This window comes from Aspergillus alliaceus, assembly GCF_009176365.1.
Source record: "Aspergillus alliaceus strain CBS 536.65 unplaced genomic scaffold BDW43scaffold_73, whole genome shotgun sequence".
Taxonomy (NCBI): Eukaryota; Fungi; Ascomycota; class Eurotiomycetes; order Eurotiales; family Aspergillaceae; genus Aspergillus; species Aspergillus alliaceus.
The window spans coordinates 142,099-161,453 of record NW_022474756.1 but is presented as its reverse complement, the minus strand read 5'-3'; the positions used below and the strand labels follow the sequence as shown (position 1 = coordinate 161,453).

Below are 19,355 nucleotides of genomic sequence, written 5' to 3'. Positions count from 1 at the left end.
GAGAATGACCGGACACGTTGGGCGGAGTATCTGTGTGGGTGCTGGCGGGTGGGGGGCGGCACTCAAGGCTGGAAACCCCTGCGGCCCGATGCCGTCCCATCTAGGTTTCGAGCTTTTAAGGCCCGTTACATCAGGGCGGACATGGCATGTGGTCTGGAACCGCTCTGACCCTGTTTGATCATGGGCTACTGAAACTAGTCGTCTCAGTGACTCCATCGAAGCGGACGACAGCGATCAGCGGGTCTACCATTTGGCGCGGCTTGATGTGAAGCAGGAAGGAAGCCGTATTCGGTGGGTGACCGACTGCTCCCGTCTGACACAAGATCGCTGGCTTGTTGATACCTTGAGCAGAAGTGCCAGGATATCGGCACCTAATTGGGCCAAGAAGGCGTATGTTTATCCATCCAGGGCCGGTTATTCCGGAAGTATAGCCTTTCGCTTCCTATAAAGCTCGAGCATAGGCCTCTGCGTGAAGTTTGAACACCTCCGTCAAATGCTACGCCAGTACAATCTTTCGTCTCTGGTTCTGTCAGCCACGATCCAATCCTCATGGCTTCCGTCAGAACTTAAACCCGGGAGAATCGACACGCCCTGTCTCGCGGTTGGAAGCGCTGCGCCGGGAGCTCATTAAGGCAAAGCGCACTTCGCGGACACAAGGCCGCGAGTCGCACACTACCTCCAGCACGGTGGACCGTTGCTGCGAGGATTCCGGTGCAAGCGATCCTCTCGACATCGAAGGCACTGAGAGCGACGACGGTCAGTGGAAAGCAGACATTGACCCTCAGAATATACCCGCCCTAGCTTCTGCGCTTTGGGAGTACGTTTAATGTTCCTGTCAATGCCTGGGTGCTATGACACCTGCTGACGTTTTTTTTTTTCTCTTTCCTAGTCTTAAAAGAAGAGTCGAGTAAGAATCCTTTCCCTACATTGGTCACTATGCTGTCTTCCAAAGACGTTGCTGTGTGCTTCCACGGTCTACGTTTCTGTGACTCTTCGCTATATTCGGAGCCATGCTGACTGTTATATCAGCATGCTGGAATATCGCTTCGACGATCACATATCCGATAACCATAGTATGTGCCAGGCTGTTGGCGACATATCCCACCGTTCGGCCACTGGCCCCCCGACAAAGGTAGCGCGAGCAAAGCGTCGGAAAGACGATGAACAGGCATGACAGACGGGACTGGCCATGCGAGCACGGAACCAGTAGAAATGGGAATAGGAATGCAGATGTGAGACAAACAAACAATGGATTGTGCTCCCTGTATTCAAGCTCCGAGTGCAAAGCTCGTGAGGTTTTTCGAATCGCCACCGTAAATGGAAGCCGTCTGGCCCTGGTCACGTAGGCCCTCGGATGGCCGTTCCGGAAGGAGATTTTGGCGTTCCGTGGTATGTCGTGGTGTGGTGTAGAACCTTAGCTCCCAGGATGGTATCATCTCAGATTACGAGTCGATCGGATCCTGACCAAGAATGCAGGGGATCATCCCCCTTACAGCAGCGTGGGCCGACCATTGGGCGTCCAGTCATATCCAACGTTCAACAAGCTACGAGCCATTGTGGTATCAGAAAGCGGCGCGTAGACAGATGCCCCCAGAGCCACCGGACTACCGTGCACTTCGGAGAGATGTCCGGCAATTCTATTCGATTCCATGGAAGCCAGGATGGTGTTCCTTCAAGCTCACCCTTGACGCCCTGTGAGCTGCTGGTACTCTAGCCCGATGGCCGCCTTCCAACTGCGAGTTTCTGATCGATGACCTACTGAAGCCAGACTGGTCTACACCTTTTGTAAATGTGAACTATATTCACGTCGGCGAACTAAGGGGAGATCACAGACTTCTGGCCTCCATCTTGGATGGAGCTTATAGGTACAAACCCTCTCCCGCAAGATCTCGTATACTCACTAAATTGGTGGTCTAGATATTGTTCGGCGGGAGGTGTTATTGAGATCTGGGACACCACCGTAAAGTTCCACGATCCCAATGGTGCAAGCCCACTCCACAACCTGTGGAGAGATATGGAAACAGCCTATAATATGGATGAACGGTCGCTCAATCTTCCATTCATATATTCTGAAGAGATCGAACGTCGCGGTTTTGTCAATGTGGTGGAGAAAGTTTATCATCTACCGCTCAACCTGTCAGTCCCCGGCCCAGCAACCTCGCTCGTCGCAAGTTGGGCAGATGGACCGGAGGCATACAGTAGCGAGTTGTTGGTTAGACACCTTGGAAGACGACACCTCGATATTTCTATACAGGGTGCTGCAGCACGTCAAGCCGTACGACTGGGTGTCGAAGGTTGGCTACAGATGTAGGTGACTTTCAATTCTGGAGCAAAGTTCTCTCTGACAAATGCAGTCGAGTTACATCCGGTCAGAAATAGGCCTCGCCAAAACCCACCCAAGTCTCACGGCTGAACATAAAGCATCTATTGTCCACGGACCAAGATATATGGAGAGAGGGGCCCACGTAGCCTAATCGTGGTCCCCTCAATACGTGAAAGCGCGCAATTATGAGGCCATACCCCCAATGGATGTCCCGATCAAGATCGACCAGATGGGACCGCTCGATGTTATTCCAACTATCAGCCTGCCGTGTTTCAGATTGCAGGATAGGCTAAAATGAGACGCAACGCAGAGTCAAGGCTTTGAATGTTTTATCTACAGCTTTCCCCCGGGTAACCGTATAAATTGGATTATGGTCACACCGATCGTGGCCTCTCAGGTAGCATCCTGGTGGGCATCATGGGTCATGGCTGGTTGTCCAGAAAGGACTACTTTTCGTGGGATTTGTCGATGCGTATTCCTTGGTCTTCGTAGTTGTACACGTAGCCATTTCGTTTATCGTTACATTCTAGTGTCTGAAATACCGGTTTGTGTTGACATCTGACACGCAGTTATTCGCTCGGATGAGACGTCGCTGGGGTCAGGTTTTTCCAACAGCTACATGAATTTACCATAGGCGCCTATAGCGTCGACCAATTGTATATCATCAAAGGAAGCCAGCAGGTACCGAATATCATCACAGGTGACGAGGATTTCGTAGGGTAAGAAGAAACAACGGGTCAATAGGTGGAAAAGAAGTACAGAAAGAAAGGACAGCGATAGGATTATATAGATCACCGGACTTAACATTAGGTAGCATGAAGAGATGCACATCTTAAATTTCAAAGTGCTATGTATTAACAAGACAAGGTTGACAAGTGGCTCGTTATGCTTCTCCGGGAATGCTCGTAGCCAAGCACCAACGATATCGTCTTAAACCATTGTTCAGCATGAGAATCACACGTATAATACTCAGAGGAGGGACTGACCTCGAATGCCCCGCATGGCTTCAAAAAAAAATGGTGTATTTCCCCTGGAGTCCCGTTTTGAGTTGCTCGACAAGCTAGCTTGTCTGATGCAGCCACACCGCTAGAACTCCCGAGATCTAGCTGTGCAGACACCCTCTGTGCTATCCTTGCCTTGCAGCATATCCTAGACATAGTATAGCCTCCCCGAGCCAAACAAGAAACGAAGGACGGCGTGGCCAACGGAAAATAGGTAAATGGGTCCCGCTTGAGCCAAGTCCTGCTTGCATCCGAAATCGACCTTTTATGTGCAAGGATGTACAACGGATCTGGGTTGGAAAGAACCTGCACAGTATGCGATATAGCGAGGGCTGCACGGAGACATACTTTGGCAGAATATTTGGCACTGAAAGGAAGCTCGGTCTGCGTATTCGGCATCGGAATTGAATTATCCTGGTATATGGATGAGAATGCCTGGGAGCTGTTGTTGGCAGTCGAGGCCAGGGGCTGTGCTATAGCGCTGGGGTAGTAGTCTGTATTCCATACTGCATCGCCCGACAGAGATACAGAGGCTATAGTGCTCTGACTGCAATAGGCTGGATGATTACATTGCCATGGGCTAAATATTGGGTTGTCCAGGAAGGCTTGTGACTTGTGTATTTTTATCTGGGCACTAATTCGCGTCAGACGGGAATCAATTTGCATTATTTACATACGAGGTATCACTCCTACCTAAAGAGTTTTATTCTGGAGATAGCACGTATACGTACGGCCGTGGCACCCTCAGACCAGTCATCAATGTTAAATGGTGGAGAAATCAACAGGAAGTATTTGTGACTGGGCGAGGATGATATTTATCACCGCGCAGATTTGTCCCAAAAATGATTCTGTCGATGCCTATGTCTTTTCGCTTGGCGGGAGGAACAGCGGGGTCCGACTAAATGCACACCAAGTTCCGTCTGTCTGGAACAACCAGTGGTTGCAACTCCTCGCAGAGGTGTGATGCTACGACCCTTGACAGCTTAGCGTACCAAAGCCCAAGTAAACGATCTGCGCGCCACCGTGCTATGGACCCGGACCTGGCATTGCTTAAGCCATGCCTGGCGGCTCTTAGATACTGTAAGTCTGTAATCATGATGAATTAATTTCTGCTCCGAACCAAGATTCAAGCATAACCGCCTCTACCCAGGTCTGTTGACATGTACCACGAAGGATGCGGTATATATATCGTCTACACAGCACTATACGGCCGATTGATGGGAGCAAAATAGTCAACCACCGGAGTACACTTCAGTCAGGGATAATCTCCTTCGACGTAAACGTCGGTCCGAAGTATGGGCCGACAAGGAGTTTAAGCTGTGGGCGTGTCCTATAGCACACCAGGATCTCTAAATGAGAGATGCATCCGAAGATAGTCCACCATGCTAGCGCCGTGTCCACTGGAATATACTTTCAGACAGGAATTCAAAAAAAAAAAGTTCTTTAAGTCTCCACTGGTACGGAGGACTTTTCACATGATCAGATAACTGGTGGTTTTGTGATTCGGATTATGGACCTGTGGCCTTCTGCAATCGCTCATTCAATATCTGCCACATGTATGCCAATGACGGGCTCGTGCTTTTAACTAGCTTGAATCTTTCCAGCGTACCAACAAGGCTGCTGAGCAGAGTAGGGCGCACTAAGACTTTCAGGCAGGAGGTCTCTGTTGCTCTCAGCGCTATTAATGCCACGCTAAACATACTAAACAGTGTCTCAGCTGGACTTCCTTCCATGTCCAAGGCAAAGGAAGGATGTGCAGAACAAACCTTGCACACAGCGGCCAGGATTTAGGTGACAATGGCCGTATGCATGCAGAACTCGCAGCTAAAAACTCCGTCATAGATCCAAAGAAAAGCGGACAGTACGGAAGTAATTCGGGATCTGCACGCCCGGTCGTCATGATGCGAGCCACCGGCGGGAAATAGAGCGACATCTCATGTGCGTAATACTTTGCCTTGATAAAGATGAGTCGTTCAGATGGGGTTGTCGTGTCACTTGGATTCGGGGCAAAGTCGCAGCGAGGAGCGTTCGGCCACCACTTGCACCAGCGAAGGAGATCTAGTCTATAATCGGCCGACGGAACGCACAAATGGCCATCGATTGATACAGCATTAGCGTGATTGTCCATTATTTTTTGCAACTCAACTTCCTGGCGAAAATAGCGGAATACCTCGGTGGGTGAGAGGCGAAGTCCTGAGTACCGCGAGGCCTCTGCGGGAAAAGTCCAGATATATTCCTCACAGGCGGGCAAGGGAGGTGGAAGGTTAGGCCGCCGTTCCTCTGGGGACAAGGGAAAATGGGCGCGAATTTCACTGGTCGACTTAATTACAGCGCAAAGCGACAGTGGTTTATATAGAGGTGTGGAACGCACCTTTGAATCAAGAAAATAACCCAATACAACTGATGGATCAGCCTCCACTCATTTCGGTCCTTTTCAGCGCTCTGTCTGTGGGATGGTGTCAGCTGCAATGTAACAGTCCTTCGTCGGGCTAAGGAAAGAGGGGCGATCCAGACATTCTCATAAGAGTACGGATACGGAGGGACGCAAGGCGGCTGTAAGTGTGCGTCTGTCGCGGGCGAGCTAAACAGGAATAGTAGATACTGAACAGGACCAGGCACTGCACACTAGTCACACTATCCTCCTGGAGCACTGTTGGAAGCATGGAAAGGGCGGCTTTGAGGTGGTGGGGGGCGCCACGTGGAGGTCGGTCTAATAGCAGGAAGCCTATCGAGACGACGAGGAGCGATAGGCAAGAATCAGTCGACGAAGGGGTGAAGCCACGCGCTATCGCTTCTCTGAATTTATCCGTGAAAGTAGCGTGAAGCGCTGGGTACCAAATGTGTACTCGGTCGTGAAAAATGCGCAATACCCTGCTGTCATAATTAGTTGACAAAAATGTTCCTGACATCGGAAGTGGACCGCACAATGTCGAAGTAGTCTCTGGTATGTCAAGCGGCATGTAGTCCCCGCCAGTCTCAGGTGGAGATTCAGAACACTCCTCCATCTGATATAACCGCGACGACAGATCTGGACTCAGACCGACCATCTGCATTAGAATGGGAGACTTAAGATTAATATCTGTAATGCCGCAGGCCCGGAGGGGCGTACGGGTATATGACTCTGGTATAAATCGGTTGGAGGGGCGTACTGTATCCACAACCGCCGTTATATGATCCAGCCGTTCCCTGATGCTGATGAGTTCCTGGACCAGCCTACTAAATTAGTCCATAGTGAGGCATTGATGATTTTAGAGGAAAAGTGGACAAACTGTGGACAAACTCACGGAGAAGGCGGAGCATCAGAAGCACGTTGCCTATACGTGCACTGGAGGTTCCGTTGGGCGCAAGGCGAACACAATGGACGGCCTCTATCACATTTCCGCCTCCGATCTCGGCACTGCTCGCAGGCAGATATGATTGTTCGAGAAGTGTTCATAGAGATAGCCGTGTAATGTGAGTAGGGCCGTTCGCGTCGGTCATAGATATCAAGTGGATGTCCACGGGTCTTACAGTCCTCGCCAGGAAAAGGAACACGGAAACGAAGAAATGGTTGTCTCCCTTTGGTTGGACATATCTCCAAGCGAATATGGGCGGCCGAAGTGCCGTTCCGATCTGAGTAATACATTCTCCGCGAAGGGTGGGTGCAAGCAGCCAGGTCAACCTAGTGTCGCGGAGCGTACCCACTTTGTCCGCGACCGTTCTGTGGTTCCATCATATCGCACTAGCTCGCGCCATGCGAGCGCCATTTTGTCTTCAACCTTAGCAATCCTAGTCCCTATGCGTCTCCACGGGCGTCTTGGCGTGCGGGACCCTGCCCAGAACCCAGGCGTCGGTGCAGGGGTCGTGGTGGGTATGAGCCAAATCCGTTAACGCTTTAAATGGTATAGATCGCTTGATGCGCGAGGACTTCCCTACGTTCGTGGTTCGTTGATCGTGGAAGACAAAAGTATATCTTTTCTCATGGACGCTTTGGATCGCATGGCCCGTATGACCCCATCAAGGCGATCCATCAATGGGCGAGATATTCACCGGCCGGTTGATAGCCCTGAGGCGCTCGTCCTCAAAGCGTGGGCGCAAGGCCTTATGGTAGGGGCCTTGTTTGTTATGACCGCCGTTACCTACGCAAACATGCGGGCCAGTGTTATGCATAAGTTGATTATATTGGAAGTAGTCTGCAATCTACGCTGTCGTTCTATCTCTACTTTGAATGAGGCTAACTCATTAGCGTAGCTATTGCTAGCACTCCCCCATGGGGCGTTTGCCTTCGTCCCAGAACCTGCCTACGGCCGGTATCTGCTTGTCACAGCTGTTGGGCTGATCATTTCCTGGTCATTGCATAATGTCATCGCTTGGATGAAGGGAAGCACTCTTCAGGTATGCCACCGGCTTCTCACCCCACGTAGTATTGTCTACACCTGAAAGCTTGAAAAGAATTGACCATAGGCCTCAGAGACCCTGGTGGATCTACACTGCCTGCAATATCTTCTGGGTCATCAAGAGACACTACAGTTTTGGGGCCATTGAGCTCATCCGGGGGGCCCCACGATTCGGCCTCATGCCCATATCAATCTGCTTGTCAATTGTGTTTATGTTACTCGATCTATCAGCTGTGACAGACGTGATCCGAGGTGCGGTTGACCGGGGAATAAATCCTTTCTGGAAGGTGAGCTGGCGGACTTCGATTCCCGTGTCACATACAGTGCATTAATCGAGCTAGCTATGTCTTGTGTTCAAGTGTCTCTGCGACATGATCATTCTGGATGATTTCAAGACTGCTCTTGACAAGCTCAGTGCGTGATGGCGGTCGCGGCAAGGGGTGGCGCAATGCCTCTCCCCAGGTAGGTCGTTCATGATCTGAAGTCTTTCACCGGCCGATCTAACAGTCTGGCCACCTAGATTGTCAACCCCATTCTACCGTGTACAACGATTCATTGTGGGACCAGTTTCCAGGGCCAAAAAGCGTAATCACCGTGGAATATCACGTGTGAAAGAACAAGATATGAGAGCCAAAGAAGTGCAATTGAACATGAAATCTGAGAGACGATTATCGGTTTTTGAAGCGTAACTTGACATGCCATTATCAAACCATGGGATGCCAGCATTCAGTGCAGCTATTCCAGCGACTCCCTGATATTGAGTTGTTTTCCAAGTCGACGTGGTTCGATATTCGATGTCGCGCCATCTATTGCCTCCGGGAGGCAACACTATATACCCAAGAGGAGCATGATCCATCTGAGAACAAAGTACCTTCCAAAGGGCCGGTGATGACCTAGCTATGGCTGGAACCAACTAGGAAAAGATATGTGTCGGCTGAGATTTCAAAATTGCGGGAAATGGCTGCGCTGTAATTCAGCGGCTGGGAGTATCCATGAAGGGAGGGACTTCGCCGCTGAACACATATCGCTTCCGTCTGATCGTGTCTGAAAGGGCCCTATGGGATTAGCTGACGGCCCTTGCATAGCTAAGTGGCGGTTAGGTGAGTACCGAAATGAGGAGAAGGGGACTGATAAATGATATCAAAGCCAAGTACACAGCCATTTGGTTGGTTGGTTGGTTGTATTCATACGCTGACCCCTCGCCTTGTCGGCGATATGCAGGCAACAACTATCGCTATCTATGTTTTCTCAAGCGGTACATGTACCACTCCATAAGAACGAACTTTGAGCCTCGTCAAGGCCTATCGTGGCCTCCATGCTGTGGTTCCCTTCCTGGCGGTCCCTTTCCTGGCGGACCCCTTGTCCCGCGGCTGCGAAACCTACCGGATACTTCTGCCAAAGCGAGCACAGCTCGAAGAGTGCTTTTTTGTGTAGATTCGCCAGAGTCGTCTGCCTTTCTCAGACGGCCCTTTCCCCCTAGCATGACCGTGACGTCGTTCTTGCTGTCCTTGGCGTGGCTCGTAGGAGTCTTGCTTCCTGTTCGGCCGCCCCTTACACAACCATTTCGGGAGCAAAGCAGGGCCTTTTCTATCCGCCGTGCGACAGGGGACGTAATTTCGCTTATCCAACCCTGAGCCCACAGACCCTGGCAAATCTGTGCGCCTTCGTATGCTGGTGCCCAATGATAACGTTTCTGTTTCGGCTCGCTGTGCAGCCCACGTCTCGGGCAACTGGAGAATTCCACTACGCATAACCGATGTGGACGGATGCATCTTTTGACGAATGGGGATGTGCGTGTCGGCTAAGAGCGTAATCTCTATGGGACTTTCTAGGTTCCTTCTACGTGCCTGTCCGAATGGTAACGCAAATGTATCCCCTACCATACTTCCCTACCATTGGATAAGAAACAACGGTACGCGTGGTGCTCCCTGGAAGCCGTAATGGCGGCTGATTCTAGTCCTGCAGGATCTACAATGGCATACGCTTACGGGCTGTATTTACGGAAATGTGGGTAATAGGCCCTGGGGCAAAATGGAGCGGGTGCTCCATTTCAGAAAGCGGCAATAGAGTGTGCGAGACAATAAAGTATGTCTTAATCTTTCCCCAACCCCTTTGGCTGGTGATGCAGATAATTGATAGATTATTTCAGGATTAAGTCAGTTATGAGATCCCAAAACATTCGACGACGTCGAAATCCTCAGGCTTGTGGCGCCTGTCGGGAAAGAAGTGATGGACAACGTCCGAAGTGCTCCTCTTGCCGAGAGCGTGCGAAAGACTGCCGTTGTCCAGGGCTGCCGGACACGCTTACTACACCGTTAGTATCTCCATCCAATTTGCGAATCTTCTCTATCATCTGACCGTATGTCAGACTAGAACAAGAGTTATCAAGGGTTTGGGATCGAATAGATCAGATTAGTACTGCGTTGAGGCGGCAGTACCGAGGTGCGATAACTCACCACAGAGCCGTTGTCCTGGCGATCATGGAGACGCCCTAGATATGCTCCGAGGATTCCCATTTATGAATCTCCGGAATGAAGTGTTCATGGCACTTCTAGGTCTAGATCAGCCTTTCTCATGCCATCTTGAGCAGATAGAACGGAGCAGAGACGCCGTTGCAACTCTAACTGCAGAGGTCTCCGGACTGCTCATTTCTCATAAGCATGCCTTTCAGTAAGTGTGTGCGTTTCGCTCTTCATGCGGTCTTGAACATCATATTAAGCGTGTCCTCGTCATAGCTTGTTAGATAAAATTACCGAGCACACATGCCTGGTGCCCAGTGCTCCACGACCATTTTACTGTTTAGTTTGTCCATGCCATTACCAGCGGCTTTTCAACATCGATCGAATCCTGCCATGTGCTTCTGGGTTCAGCCATCTGGAGTTTGTTTGTGGAGGATGCCTCGTCACTGCAGCTAAGGGAATGGGCCGAAAACTTATATATGGGAGCGGTTATGGGAATGCTCCATTGCATAGTAACGCGCGATGGCGACATCCGGCGCATACGATGCCTTTAGCTCCCCAGCATTTACTTCCTATGCTGCGTTGAACCATATCGAGCCCACCACTTTGTGTCCATAGCCTCTTATCATCTACGGGATATTCTGAGCATGTAAGTGCCTAGAAGTAATCCCTCCCCGGCAAATCCGCTAACATTATGTGGATGGTACCTGTAGCACTTGCGATTGGGAGAAGAAGCAACCAAGTATCGTCGGAATCTGCTACTAGGTTTCGTTGCTAATTGAAAGGTCTGATGTCCTTCCCAACTAACTATAACCATTGCTATCCATCTCCTAGCGAGATCCTAGTTCAACTGGAGCTGGAGAATAGTGGCATTTGGGATTTGAGTCCCACCGCTTTGATGCCGACCAGTTGTGGCACCTGAGTAGTGCCCCCGTGATCTTTCAACGATAAAAATACCTTCATCTACTAGATTGAATAATGGAAGGAATGACGTATTGGACAAGTTGGCTTTGGCCGACTTGTCTTACTTCGTTGCCGAAATTGCCATGTGGAAGATGCTCCACGGGGTGCACTCTGTCGGTGAGGAAGATTCCGAACGGTGGGTGGTTTTGAGTATGCACCCATCATTGCTGCCGAATTGGAGCGACAACTAGCAGAATGGCACAATATTCTCCCAAAACAATTTCAATTCCTCGGCAAGGATCTAGAAGCCAGCTCAGTCTGGGGATCACCCCAGGTACAATTCTCTACCGCTCAGTACTACGCTTTTAGAACGTCGGTATATTGGCCGGCCGTCTACCAGGCATTTTCTAGTGGGAAGGTAGATAATGCCCTACTCGCTCAATGGCGTTGGTTCTTTGAAAGTTACTCCGCTTTTATTGGCAGTGCGGGACGTGCAGTATACACCTGCAGGCCGAACCTCTGGACCTTGTGCCCCAAGGTACGTTCAACAACGATTGACACTAATCAATACGCAGGGAAGATTAAGCTAGCCCTATATTATACACTGCCGGTAGCGTATTCATACTCTCCATGGCAGCCATAGTGACCTCCAGAACCCCATGCCTCGACAGTTTGGTATCGTCTGCACTCTTCCCGTGCTTTCAAACGGCGACCCGAATCTTTGACAATGTGCGCCACTTAAGCCCTTCTTTGACTGAACTTGAACTGATTTTGGCGGAGCGAATTTCCTGGTGGCTATCATACATCGGATAGACAAGGAGTCCAGGGAGAACGCGGGTTTCACACATTTCGAACAAGGATATTACGTCTAGAGCACCGGAAACCACGCGCATATTTTCATCTTCTCATTGCTGTTCGCAGCTGATTATTTAGCCCGGAAGGATTACCTTGTCCAATTGGTATCCGGCACGGCCGAAGAGCCGAATATCTCGTGTGGACTCGTCTTCGTGATATGCCCAGAGCCGTTAAAGAAATTACGAAATCAGTGCTTTCGCGGCCACTCGGCTATCGAGGTTTTCTCGATTATTCAACAGATGTACTTGTTTTTACGTGCATCACACCTCCGCGGGGTATATGACGTCTGTTGCTATATAAGTGGCATACACCAGGACCGGAAATCTTCCCCCACCCACCCCTTTCCCCCCTCTCTGTGTGAATACCATTTGGAAGAAACAGATCGTCTACAACTTCTCCGATTGCTACTTTCCTCCCATAGGCCAAACCAAGCAAACATTATCGTAGACACACGCCACACAATCAGAAATACCTACTCTCCTCACCGGCCCCACGGAGAGTTCTGATCAACGCAACGTCCGGGAATCCTGAGGTATAGATTCTTCTCAGATGTTTGAATTGAATGCCACCCCACGAGCCCCGCTATTCTCTTCGTGCTTCTCAGTCACATAGTCCTCGCTGTCCTTCACCGAACCTGCTTCTCTCATCTGCATAAAGGTGATACTTGGGGTCCAACCTACACTCTTCCGTGCGTCCGTGACTTCGCTATAGAGCTCATCTACCTCCCTCTAGTGTCAATCCCTTGGTCTCATAGATCATGAAGTAGACAAAGACTATGCAGAGGAAACAGCAGCCGGACCAAACGAAAAAGATTTTCGGCTGCAGATTTGCGTTTCCTGGGCCGTAGTTGACCAGGTAGGGCGTGGCGTACCCCAATGCCCAATTGACGATCCAGTTAGTCGCGGTAGTCATGGAGAGAGATTTGGCTCTAGTTTTGAGGGGGAAAATCTCTCCAGTAACGACCGTACGTGGACGGTCAGACATTTCTAGGGCGGGTCGAGATCGGATACTTACCACGCGACTGGACCCCACGAAGCAGCGAAGAAGAAGACGAAGAGACAGATAAATGCAATTGCCGCCTTCTGGGCTCCGGCATCACGCACGAGGATATTACCCATACTATCCTGACCTGTTGTTGTAGTTCCGAGAATAGCCACTAGTAGCTGCGCGACAAACATACCGACCGCCCCCCGTGAGTAAAACAGGACGTCGACCCTACTTGTCAATAGCATAGAGGCCTGGTATAGTCGAACCAACATTGACGCAATTGATAATCAGGTTGATCACGAATTCATTGTCGTAGCCCGAGTTCTTAAAGAGCTGGGTGCGTAGTAAATGATGAAGTTAATGCCAGTAAGCTGCTGCAGTCCTTGCAGGAGGCAGCCTGTCATAAGACGTTTTCCGATATTGCCTCGGAAATAGTCAATATAGCTGGAGCCGCCCAGGCTGATCTCATGCTCGTGATTGGCCTGGATCTCCCCCAGCTCGCTCTGGACTGCGGCATGGTCCTCGGGCAGACGACGCAGTTTGGCAAGGCTTTTTGTGGCGGCTTCCCTCTTGTCAGCCTTAATCAGGTACCGAGGGGTCTCGGGAAGGATGAGGACACCAGCGACGAGGATTATGGACCAGGCAAACTGCACCGCAATCGGAATGCGGTAGGACCCGGGATCATCCCGCATATGAGTGGCATTGTTGACCACCGAGGCCAGGAGTAGACCGATAGTAATTGCCCACTGATAGGAACCCACGATAAATCCACGAATCCATTTGGGGGCCGTCTCAGACTAGTAGAGCGGGACTGTAGTCTAGTTAGTTCCAATCGGGCTCTATGGGATATGGACATCAGACGCAAACAGCACAGACCTAAAGCGGATATAAGTCCGACCCCAAATCCTGTGAAAAATCGGCCAGCAAGGAACGGCGGAATGGATGTCGCGATGGTCTGCAATACGACGCCCACTACAAAAACGCCGTTGGACGCAATCAGTCCCCAACGGCTGCCGATGAGGTCCCCAGTGGGCGCAGCCCCTAGGGATCCAAAAAAGGTTCCTGCTGAAAGGATGGACACTATCGCAGCAGACTGGCTAGCTGTGACGTTCAGCTGACCGGTACTGTCTCGGTAGCCAGTTGAGAACGTCTGGGCCCAGTACGGCATGGCAAGGATGCCGCTGATTGTGCCGGTGTTATACCTGGAACAACGATGAATTGAAGCGATGCCTATCTGGCAGGAAATCCCATCTTACCCGAACAAAATTCCGCCGAACGCGACGAAACCACTAATCAGGATGGCCGGCCAGGTTCTGCCTTCCGTTCCAGTAGGCTTTTGCAGTAAGAACCCCATTGTGTACTATCGGTGTAGCGTAAAGCAAGGGTCCATCAAACGCTGGCAGCGACAATGGTGTCCCGTTTATTTCTTCTTTCTCCGTGTGCAAAACTGTAAAGCTTTACTGTAGATGTTGTTGGGTTTGCGATGATCGGTAATTATAGGATTTTGGCAGAACAGAACACGGTTAGCCCTTCAGGAGGCTGGTTCCCATTACGCCATCATGGCTGAATGCATAATCCCAAGCCAATCTAATGGCCAGTACTCAGATCAATAGCAATCAGGGGCAATCTAGTGTCTGATATGATGCGGGGCCGGCAGACGGACTCGGTCTCTCCGCGCTGGTGGATGTCCTAGCGGTTCCGGGGGAAGAAATGATAGTATGGATGCCCTATCACCCAAAACGAAAGTAGCCCCACGCGCCTGTTCCCCTACTTGCACAAGAGAGGTGTCCACAGTCCTTCATCCTCAGACTACACATCTGGATACCTAAGGTACTCTCTCCGGGATCGATCTTGAAGACGACGGGTTCCTCCATTTCTCCTTACTGTCCAGCGAAGAGAGGTTGCTTTATGCTCGTGAGCACTATCCGTGTCTATTCCCTCATATGAAGTATTTTGCGGTAAGCGCTACGGGGCTTTGATACGAGAAATGGGGAATGAAGGTCTGGCCAAGCACTGCAAATAACCTGCTCATTCCACTCGTGGGGGGCTGCCCATGCCACCTGAAAGAGCGCCAGTCAAACAGCTCCAGGATCGGGATTGCATACACCAGTAGGATCTGCGCCTGTGGTAAAGTGCAAACATGGCTTGCTATTGCCCCTTGATGAGAGTGCTTCCAGAACAATTTGCCGACGTACTTGTGTTCCCAAACCACCACTAATATGCGAACGGGGGTACTTCAGAGAAATTTTCCCCTGGTAGGTAGCTCTAGGTGCGTGCGAGACTTTCTTAGGCGGTTATGGAAGAAGCTAGATTCGCTGATCGACCGACTTTGGACAGGTGTGGTCAGTGTTGTATGGGGCACCCCAGGAAATGGGCTTCTCGGGCACGGAAGTAAAGAAAGGTCCAACGCGAGCCGCAGGATCTTCGGGGTTGTCTCAGGATCAGGAACCCTGCCACATGTGATCACCACAGCCATATGTTACGGACCGAAGGGCTCGGACCTCCAGTAGAGACACCACCGTTGCCCGTTACGTGCCAAGAGGTTGGAAAGGCTGTCTTTCGTCCCATGTCCAGGCTGAAACCGCAACACCACATCGGCCCGTCAAATATTATTGATACGGCCATTCCGTGCCCTGCGTGATGAAGGGAAAGGGCCTGCTGAGGACCGCTCGCGGAGGCCCCGCCCTTCTCCGCGGTCCCAGACTGATCTTCCTGGGTTACAACTAGACCCCGAGTCAAGGATCATCCGGGATTGACTCTCCCGTCATACTCTCCCCCATGGCCTCGGTTGCTCAGATCGGGCTGGGTCTTGTGATATCCCCGGTTCGGCAGGGATTACGTACGCCCTCTGAGGTCGCGGCCTCAACTCCATGGTCCGCACGCGGAAGAATGCGATGAGCTTGATCTAACGGAACAGCCTGCCCGTTGCAAATGGTTTCCGAGAATATAACATCGACCGCACATGGAATGTTGCCAAAGGCTTCTTGATAACAAAAATTTACACTCAAACTTACAAGCGAATATCCGATTTTCTGAGTTGTTCTATTTGTTACCTGCTCAGAGCGCAGAGCGAGAAGCATTGGAAGCAGAAGCAGCAAGAGACGAAGTGAATACGTCAAGGGAGATTTCCGAGAAGGAAGATTTAGGAGACATCATTCACAAGCCCCAGACGTAATCAACCATTGAGGGAAAGGAAGAACCTGCCGGTTGGTACTCCATGAAAGGAACCATAGGGTTGCTTGGTCACGTTCAACAACAATCGACTTGGACGATTTGTTCCCGGCCCTCCTTGGACTGTGCTCATGCCTTTTTAAGGCCTCATTAGTTCATGATTAGAATCTTCTAATCCCTTCGCATCTTGGAATAGGTTAAACTTGAGTCTGGCAATGATACATTATTTGACATGGCAATATACGTAGTGGCTATCTGGCGCCGGCAGGATCCGGACGGCCCGATCTTGCTTATACCAGCAAATGGAAAAAGAGAAATAGTCAACTAGTCAAGACCAATGGCTATAGATGTGGAAACGGAACTGCGTTTTTACATATATACTTTATATCCATAGACGTCTTGGATACTGAAAGTCAAAGGGTGAAGATAGAGTAGGCCGAATTCAAGACTAAACAGCACAGATTCACAACGGTTGTACTCAGCAAAGCGCACTGGCGGTGACAAGGGAAATCATGTGGCTCCAACTTTAGTTGAGTGAAATGCCGCGCACCTCGACAGAGTACAAATCTGCCGTTCCCTCAGTTACCTCCAAGGAGAGTCCGTCAGAGGTCTCGCTGGGAAAGATCAGGTCTGAAATCACAACCTCTCCTTCCCCGCCAAAGACCTCCACCGAGCAAGTGTCGACTAGAACGCGGAGATGAATTACCCCAGAACCATCTGGTTTCAGGGAAACGCTGTGGACTCCCCCTGCAGCGGGGTCGTAGGAGACGTCTCCACTCGCTGTTCGGTCAACAGATAGCGACGAATTTGTCTGGGCATACTGGATAATTGTCTGTTCCGAGTCGGCCTTGCGCACTGCCAGCGAGAGTTTGGCACCATCGCTAACGGTGAAGGCAAGTTTTATATCTAACGCGGTTCCATGGATGGATGACAGCAATGCTTGGCCCGGGGTAATTGTTTGATTCTGGATTGTTGCTAGCGGGGAACCAACTGGGGCGAGCTCAGTGACAGGCTGCTGGAGGAAGTATCGCTTAGAGGCTGTTTCCTTAAGAATGAGAGTCCGAGGGAAAGACAACATCCCTTTCCAAGTATTGGTCGGTGGGTTGGCACCATAGCTGTTCATGACAGATGCAAGGATCCGCCGCCCATCTGCAGCAGGGACGTTTTCCCAACTCAAGGCGCCATCAAAATCGCGGCCATAGTCGAGCCAAAGAGTAGAGGGGTCGACAGGGTCAGCCTTGAATGTTGACCCGTCAAAGGAACCTGTCAGGGCTAGAACACCATTACCACCAGCAGGAGATCCCTGTGCAGGGGTGATAATCAACACCCAAGTGGTTTCGTCGGTGCCCTCAATCGGGAGCTGAAACATATCGGGCACTTCCCACCCAGTGATTCCAGAAGGTAGGCCCTCAATCTGGCTAGCAGAGAGGTCGCTCTTCCACGTCCAGGTCTTTGCATCCGACGATGTCCAAAACGTGAGCTTGTCCTGCCCACCATGGGCAAGGACCATAACCCATTTTCCAGATGGCTGGTGAAAAAAGACCTTGGGGTCCCGGGTCTCCAGTCCCCCTGTCACATCATGCGGTGACTCCTGGGCAGCTGAGATAATAGGATTGCCTTGGAACTTGGTCCAGGTCACACCATCATCAACGCTAAAGGCAAGGCGCTGGTCCTGGGTCCCGTTGGAAGGAAAATACCCGGTGTAGTAGGCCAGATAGGGTGGGCTGGTAGAAGATCCCAGACCAGAGATGTTGTCAGCATCAAAATAGCTAGTGCCGGTGAATGCTTCGACGCCATTCTCGCTTGTTATAGCCAGGGGCTCGTGAGTCCAGTGGACCAGGTCACTACTAGTTGCGTGACCCCAGTTCAGATTGCCCCAGACATTTGCCGTTGGGTTATGCTGGTAGAACAGGTGCCAAGTTGACTTGATCTTAATCAACCCGTTGGGCTCGTTCATCCAGTTCTTCTCAGGGACGAAATGGTAGACTGGGCGGAAATCCTCCGCCCAAACGTGAGTGGCAAGTGCGAATGCGAGGGCGAGGAGCATGGTTGCTGCAATGATTCAAGGTAATCATAAAGTGGAACGTCGGAGTGTGCTGATATCCATCCTCAGCTCGGACGGCAAAGGTAATTTATACCCTGATGATGCCCTCAAGATCGCCAGTTACGATGTCGTCATTCTTCACGCAACCAGGCCAGGGGCACTCCAACTTTTAGTGTTCCTCAGATAGAGTAACTACTAGAAATCTCTGCAATTTCACCTACGTATTACCCCTGCATATTACCCCCGCATGTTACCCCTGCCTATTTTCTCTAGGGAACCAGACGGAAAGCATCTCGGGGCACCGCGGACCGTTGAGTCTAGTCCCCGATGACTCCGACGCTCACAATGATAACTTGAGGGGTATTATTGTGGGGAAAACGCCCCGGCTTGTGGATTCGGATATCCCATACTGCCCTCGGGATTGTCGCGACCCTCCGCGACGGTGGGACCGGGCAGTTGCGTGTTTCATCTTCTGCGGTGTCCACTCCTGTCTCCGCAAAAGAAAGTGTCTGCAAAACGCCCAAGCGAGGTTTAAGGAAGCCTGTCACGAAGTTTGTCAACCACGGCTCTCGGAACAGGCCCCTTCCCCAGAAGTTGAGCGTCAGCTTCGAACCTGGGGCTGACTGGATGCCTTCGGAAGCGCGCCACCGTAGTCACATGCCGACGGTCCAGTGAAAAGCCTACCAGTGGACTACCAGTCATACCGAAAGTCCAAGAGAGGACTAGACAAGAGCAAGTATTCAAGTAATATGTATGGTATGGACACTCCTGACCAAAACTATTAGTATCTAAGAGCAACTAACGTAATTCCCGGGCGTTCCGTAGTTCCCGGGCAATCCGTAGAAAGCCCAAAATTTTCGACGCGTTACCACCTACCAATTTCAAGCACCCACCATGCCACGAAAAACGCGTAAAACGAAGCAAGAATTAATAGAGCAAGAGGGCAGGATCCAATGTGCTATTCGAGACTTAAAAGATAGAAAAACTCAAAGTACTGAGCAAGCTATATGCGTTTATAATCTACCTGCCTTAACATTCCGTGATTGGCTGAAGGGCCACAAATTTCAAGGAGAACGCCGCAACCACATGCACAGACTATCTCTATATCAAGAAGAGACCTTAGTAGCTTGGATAGTATCGCTTGATATACGTGGCGCCCCTCCCAGGCAGTTCCAGATACGAGAAATGGCTCAGATTCTTCTAAATTCTGAGAGCCCTACTTTATCTAAAGTAATC

General features: G+C 50.8%; 10 protein-coding genes across 10 annotated transcripts; 5 read left to right on the top strand and 5 right to left on the bottom strand.

Annotated features, from left to right (window-relative positions):
- Window positions 1-1,716: 1,716 nt before the first annotated feature.
- BDW43DRAFT_292704 (uncharacterized protein) lies at window positions 1,717-3,009 on the top strand. Its single transcript, XM_032043747.1, has 2 exons — window positions 1,717-2,307; window positions 2,355-3,009. The coding sequence occupies exons 1-2, from the start codon at window positions 1,853-1,855 to the stop codon at window positions 2,377-2,379; spliced, it is 480 nt and encodes a 159-aa protein (XP_031894809.1). The 5' UTR covers window positions 1,717-1,852; the 3' UTR covers window positions 2,380-3,009.
- Window positions 2,985-4,108, bottom strand: BDW43DRAFT_233842 (uncharacterized protein). Its single transcript, XM_032039567.1, has 2 exons — window positions 3,310-4,108; window positions 2,985-3,252 (listed from the first exon to the last, which is right to left on the bottom strand). Exons 1-2 carry the CDS (start codon window positions 3,988-3,990, stop codon window positions 3,178-3,180), a joined length of 756 nt encoding a protein of 251 aa, XP_031894808.1. The 5' UTR covers window positions 3,991-4,108; the 3' UTR covers window positions 2,985-3,177.
- Window positions 4,109-5,603: 1,495 nt separating this feature from the next.
- Window positions 5,604-6,924, bottom strand: BDW43DRAFT_233859 (fungal specific transcription factor domain-containing protein). Its single transcript, XM_032039568.1, has 3 exons — window positions 6,609-6,924; window positions 5,696-6,540; window positions 5,604-5,636 (listed from the first exon to the last, which is right to left on the bottom strand). Exons 1-2 carry the CDS (start codon window positions 6,758-6,760, stop codon window positions 5,814-5,816), a joined length of 879 nt encoding a protein of 292 aa, XP_031894807.1. The 5' UTR covers window positions 6,761-6,924; the 3' UTR covers window positions 5,604-5,636; window positions 5,696-5,813.
- A 387-nt stretch (window positions 6,925-7,311) lies between these two features.
- On the top strand, window positions 7,312-8,122 carry BDW43DRAFT_304267 (uncharacterized protein; the record flags this gene model as incomplete). Its single annotated transcript, XM_032045573.1, has 4 exons — window positions 7,312-7,491; window positions 7,555-7,698; window positions 7,775-7,987; window positions 8,042-8,122. 4 exons carry the CDS (start codon window positions 7,312-7,314, stop codon window positions 8,120-8,122), a joined length of 618 nt encoding a protein of 205 aa, XP_031894806.1.
- An 83-nt stretch (window positions 8,123-8,205) lies between these two features.
- On the bottom strand, window positions 8,206-8,684 carry BDW43DRAFT_233656 (uncharacterized protein). Its single transcript, XM_032039563.1, has one exon. The coding sequence runs from the start codon at window positions 8,554-8,556 to the stop codon at window positions 8,290-8,292; it is 267 nt and encodes an 88-aa protein (XP_031894805.1). The 5' UTR covers window positions 8,557-8,684; the 3' UTR covers window positions 8,206-8,289.
- Window positions 8,685-9,493: 809 nt separating this feature from the next.
- BDW43DRAFT_233675 (uncharacterized protein) lies at window positions 9,494-10,319 on the top strand. Its single transcript, XM_032039565.1, has 4 exons — window positions 9,494-9,612; window positions 9,666-9,785; window positions 9,850-10,014; window positions 10,069-10,319. The coding sequence occupies exons 2-4, from the start codon at window positions 9,706-9,708 to the stop codon at window positions 10,193-10,195; spliced, it is 372 nt and encodes a 123-aa protein (XP_031894804.1). The 5' UTR covers window positions 9,494-9,612; window positions 9,666-9,705; the 3' UTR covers window positions 10,196-10,319.
- Window positions 9,923-10,967, top strand: BDW43DRAFT_233566 (uncharacterized protein). Its single transcript, XM_032039562.1, has 4 exons — window positions 9,923-10,014; window positions 10,069-10,370; window positions 10,436-10,808; window positions 10,873-10,967. The coding sequence occupies exons 2-3, from the start codon at window positions 10,198-10,200 to the stop codon at window positions 10,743-10,745; spliced, it is 483 nt and encodes a 160-aa protein (XP_031894803.1). The 5' UTR covers window positions 9,923-10,014; window positions 10,069-10,197; the 3' UTR covers window positions 10,746-10,808; window positions 10,873-10,967.
- Window positions 10,968-11,387: 420 nt separating this feature from the next.
- Window positions 11,388-12,016, top strand: BDW43DRAFT_233665 (uncharacterized protein). The gene is made up of 3 exons (XM_032039564.1): window positions 11,388-11,600; window positions 11,677-11,791; window positions 11,843-12,016. Exons 1-3 carry the CDS (start codon window positions 11,488-11,490, stop codon window positions 11,873-11,875), a joined length of 261 nt encoding a protein of 86 aa, XP_031894802.1. The 5' UTR covers window positions 11,388-11,487; the 3' UTR covers window positions 11,876-12,016.
- Window positions 12,017-12,462: 446 nt separating this feature from the next.
- On the bottom strand, window positions 12,463-14,258 carry BDW43DRAFT_304266 (uncharacterized protein; the record flags this gene model as incomplete). Its single annotated transcript, XM_032045572.1, has 7 exons — window positions 12,463-12,645; window positions 12,686-12,867; window positions 12,945-13,004; window positions 13,038-13,132; window positions 13,205-13,701; window positions 13,803-14,106; window positions 14,161-14,258. The coding sequence occupies 7 exons, from the start codon at window positions 14,256-14,258 to the stop codon at window positions 12,463-12,465; spliced, it is 1,419 nt and encodes a 472-aa protein (XP_031894801.1).
- A 1,976-nt stretch (window positions 14,259-16,234) lies between these two features.
- On the bottom strand, window positions 16,235-18,656 carry BDW43DRAFT_292654 (glycoside hydrolase family 32 protein). The gene has a single exon (XM_032043746.1). It carries the CDS (start codon window positions 18,120-18,122, stop codon window positions 16,602-16,604), a length of 1,521 nt encoding a protein of 506 aa, XP_031894800.1. The 5' UTR covers window positions 18,123-18,656; the 3' UTR covers window positions 16,235-16,601.
- Between the last annotated feature and the right edge of the window lie 699 nt (window positions 18,657-19,355).